The sequence below is a fragment of the Temnothorax curvispinosus genome, unplaced genomic scaffold (genome assembly GCF_003070985.1).
Source record: "Temnothorax curvispinosus isolate PA1 unplaced genomic scaffold, ASM307098v1 QBEX01003001.1, whole genome shotgun sequence".
Classification (NCBI taxonomy): Eukaryota; Metazoa; Arthropoda; class Insecta; order Hymenoptera; family Formicidae; genus Temnothorax; species Temnothorax curvispinosus.
Genome location: NW_020212781.1, coordinates 1 through 4,324, shown reverse-complemented (window position 1 = coordinate 4,324; position 4,324 = coordinate 1). Strand labels below are relative to the sequence as shown.

The 4,324-nt window shown below is 29.4% G+C and overlaps 1 protein-coding gene across 1 annotated transcript; it reads right to left on the bottom strand.

Annotated features, from left to right (window-relative positions):
• Window positions 1–3,828: 3,828 nt before the first annotated feature.
• On the bottom strand, window positions 3,829–4,285 carry LOC112452175 (fatty acyl-CoA reductase wat-like). The gene is made up of 2 exons (XM_025012275.1): window positions 4,031–4,285; window positions 3,829–3,956 (listed from the first exon to the last, which is right to left on the bottom strand). Exons 1-2 carry the CDS (start codon window positions 4,177–4,179, stop codon window positions 3,860–3,862), a joined length of 246 nt encoding a protein of 81 aa, XP_024868043.1. The 5' UTR covers window positions 4,180–4,285; the 3' UTR covers window positions 3,829–3,859.
• Window positions 4,286–4,324: the final 39 nt, after the last annotated feature.

The window sequence follows — 4,324 nt, the reverse complement described above, 5'->3', positions numbered from 1 at the left end:
CTTTTACCGTAACAACTTCTCTATTAAAAGAATGCCGAGAAAACCGGATCCACCGGTTATCAAAACGTTGCATCCCGCGAAGAATTCGGGGATTTCGCTTTGGCAGTCATTAGTGTCTGGAAGATCCGACATGTTCAACATATCTTCAAGGTAGTCTTTGTTTCGTCGCGTCATCTTACTGACGTTTCTAAGCACAGCGGGAAATATTTTTTAATTTATCTAATTTCTTCACTTGCAAATGAACAAATAAAAATTCACAATTTTCGATCACTGTTGCGATATTCGATCGCCGTTGCAGGTAAACCGGTTAATTACTCAACCTTTCTGTCAACTAGTTCTTTTTTTCACCGCGCAAGGAATGGTTCTCACAGAATTTTCCTCGTCAAAACGCGTAAGAACTGAGGAAAGTTAACAGGTTCTTTATAACTCGAGATACGGTTGGTGCTCGTGGTAAACGGGACCACAAATGTACCACGACTGAGATAAGAAAATGCGCGCAAGGATAAATGTTAGCAAGGAACACGTAGAAGGGGGACATTCTATTAACATTGAATATGGGTACGTATCTGACACAGGAGGAGGAGATAATTGTTTAAAAAAACGGCACCAAGAAAATTATACGCTGACTGTCGTATTTTAATGATTCCAATGACTAAACGAAGACACTTTATCTGTGCACACGTGTATACATGCATTATAGGTACATACATTTTACATTGGATCTTTTAACTGAGAAATTTATTCATATAATTAAAAGGGGTTTTTTACATTTCATATGAGATGCTTTCATTAATATCATTTAACTGTTCCGATGTATAATAAAATTTTCTCCAATAATTAACATATATAAAACGTACTTTAAAAAATAAAATTGCAAAAAGTTAAATAAATGCTGCATTATGGAATCTCAAGATCACTTAACATCTGACTCAAGACGATCTTAAATATCGTAATATGGATATTGCTTTTATGTTAGCCTCTACAGACGTGGAAAGTCGAACTTTCCGTGGAGGTGTTGTGAAATATAATGTTTTCCTACATAATTTATATGTTAGATTTTCCAACTTATACACATTAGCTTTAGATTACATATTTGTCCAACACTAAAAATGGAGTGCTTAATTTATCAGTTTAGCTTAGGTATCTCTTGATTATTTCTCTGCACTATAGACATAAAAAGTCACATAATATCCATGAAAACAGTGTTATACATATATATGCTCTCATAAATTAAGAAATTAGATAGGATGTATGGCTCAGCGCAAACAAGCTTACAACTTTGTATTTTGTCGTGCAAAATATTAATAATACCATGAAAACACCTTCTTGACGCTTTTTTAATCCTTTTTTTTCAAGTATTTCATCATATTTTACACATACAAAAAGTATTAGTAATAAATTAATTTTATATAAATTCTTTTTTTGATTAAAATATAATATATTTTGTTCTTTAAGTTAATGTTAGATTTAATGCATCCGCTTTAAAATGAGATCAAATGCAGCTTGCTGCGATTTTTCTGTGCAAAGGTATATAGACGATTATATATCGATCTGTAATCTTGATCTAGATCTAGAGATGAATATGGCCGGCTCGCTCCTTTAATCATGAAGCACGTGACTACCGATCAGCTAATCAGCTGGTCGAAGTAGTGTAGTAAGCACGTGCTACATGTATGCACGTACACATGCATGCCGCGTTCATTCATAAATTGTGCACGCACGCTGGATTTTCAAAACGTTATAACTCGAAAAAACGACATTTTGATCTATATTCTAGATAAATAAATGGATCTTCTACGTTTTTTGCATTTCAGAAAGGCATATGCTCGCTAGATATATTATGAAATGTATGTATGTAGTACAGTAAGGCAGGGAATAAAATACTGAATTATAAGGTAAAAAACTACTATAAACAAAAATATTAGAAATAAGTGCCTCAGAAAGTACATTAAAAATATAAAGGCTGTCAAGCTGTATATAGTGTATATATTTTTCTTAATCAAAAATAGCGTTGTATCTTAAAAATGCTAAATGTTAATAAATATTATTTAGCAGAAAAAGTGCTAGTAAATATTAATAAAGAAAGAGCATGATATTTAAGAAAATGAGTAAAATAAAAATAAATTTGATAATTATCTTAATATATTAAATATTTCGTAGCAGCGATAAACTTTTTATTTACTTATTTATTTTTTTTTTTAGACAATGTAAGCCCTATTTTTAACTAATTTTAATAAGTCCTTTCTATGATGATCTTGTCGTAGTGAGAATGTTTAATAATATTTTGAAGCTAAATATTGCATCTCGCAAGAATATATACGACGGCTAAATCAAAGATAAAATTAATTTCTTAATATGCAGAAATTAAAACTAATTTTTTATCACCTAGAAGAGAAACGAGATGTGAAACTTCTGATTTTTAACGCATGACGAATGCATCAATGATTGTCAATAATACAAGCTCGATTATTTATCTGAACCATAGTAAATAGATATTCTTCATATTTTTATGTAATCTAACGTTGTTAGTTGACATTGCTTGTAATCGATATAAATTGTCCGTAATTCATCCATGGCAGGTATATCGTACAGTGTTATCGTACTTAATGATATTTTATTATAACGTTAAACATACATTACTATTTTACGCGTTTTTATATATTAATATATTATTTCGAGAATACATTTCGCAAGTTTATTTATACTATAATATTATTACCTTCCAATCGTTATGCAGAGGAAACGGCGCACTCTAAAAGTAACTTGCTACTCTATCTGAATGATATTACAATGATAATACACAAAGCAATTTTAACAAATTATTTTTAAAATTGCTTCTTATGAGAAAATTTTATGAAAAACTATTGACGTTTATATTTCTTTAATTTAAAATTATTTATATTTTCGATAGTAATAATAATTAATTAATAATAATATGTAACAATGTAACTGATAATAACTAATTAATTACTTGATAATAATAATAATATTTAATTGTAGGGACAAACCAAAATATGTTTTAAAGACTATATGTTTTTAAGACAATAATATAAACGATTTAATTTAAAAAATATAATTTTAAAGACTTTCTTTATTCGAGTCGAATTAATGTGAGCCTATTATTAGATTCAGGCGATTTCTTTCGAGTTTGAGTTTCCGCGTAAACACGTGTAGCATACGTAACGAGCATACGTTCAAAGTACATAATATACATAGCATGATATTCAGCGTCTTCTTACATATTCAAAGCTTATATTTGTAGATAAAGTAATTTAATAAACAATTAAGTAAAACGCACTGAATTTGTTTCCTTTTCTCTGTTTATTTAAATACAATATGTATAACTATAAGATATTAAATATGTAGAACACAATATCAGTAACTATATAAACAAGAAAGAATTATGTAAAGTAGATTTATAGTATCTATATGATATGAAATATTACGTTGAAAAGTGATTATAGTTAAATAATATAACATTTTATATAAAATATTATCTTCTTCAACTTGTTAAAAATGCAGTTTATTCATATTGCGTATATCGCATAAAAACTTTTTGATTTATTAAGGAAATGTACGTGAGAAATTGATCCATTAAGGAAATATACTCTGCATTTTTTATGACAAAAACCACCACGAAAGACGTTGGTTAATGATTACTCACATATGATTGAATAGAAAAGAATTTCTGTTGAATTTCTGTCTAATTGATTCTTTTCTGTGAAAATGCAACGTATAAAGTTGATGTGGAAGACAATAAGGTGTAAACGATGTAAATATTTATTTTCACTATTATATATTTTTCTCTTAATATTATAATTTATTTTTACTAAATTACTTGTTACAAAATTCTACAAGATCAGAAGAATGACATTATACGAATTATTAAACTTATAAAGCCCCATACTAGTAAAATCGTGATAACTGTTAACAGGGTATAGTGAGCGATCTTCAATCTGAAAGAAAAAAAATCATCGTAAGTTTCATGAGGCGAAAAGCAATAGCGATGTGTACAAGAGCAATTACTCACTTTCTATATTTCTCTCGTCCTTTGTCTAAGGTACTCATCGGATCTTTAGTTATATATACGCGCATACCAAGTATCATGTGTCTGAGATATGAATCCCAAGTCAAGTTATCCATATCGAAATTGAAAATCTGTCGATCAGCCGGATTCATACGACTCCAGAGCTTTACAACAGCGTCGTTGCTGAATCGCCATTGTCTTGTCGTGAAGTGCGAAATTACAGAACTGAACTTGTCTATCTTCTTATATGTCTTTAATAGCCTGAAAAATTACACTTTATTAAATCCTGCGGGATTC

Coding starts and splice junctions, on each gene's coding strand:
- LOC112452175 (XM_025012275.1), bottom strand. CDS start 4,179: ATGAATCCGGCTGATCGACAGATTTTCAATTTCGATATGGATAACTTG. Junction 3,957..4,030: donor GGACGAGAGAAATATAGAAA/GTGAGTAATTGC, acceptor TTTTTCTTTCAG/ATTGAAGATCGCTCACTATA.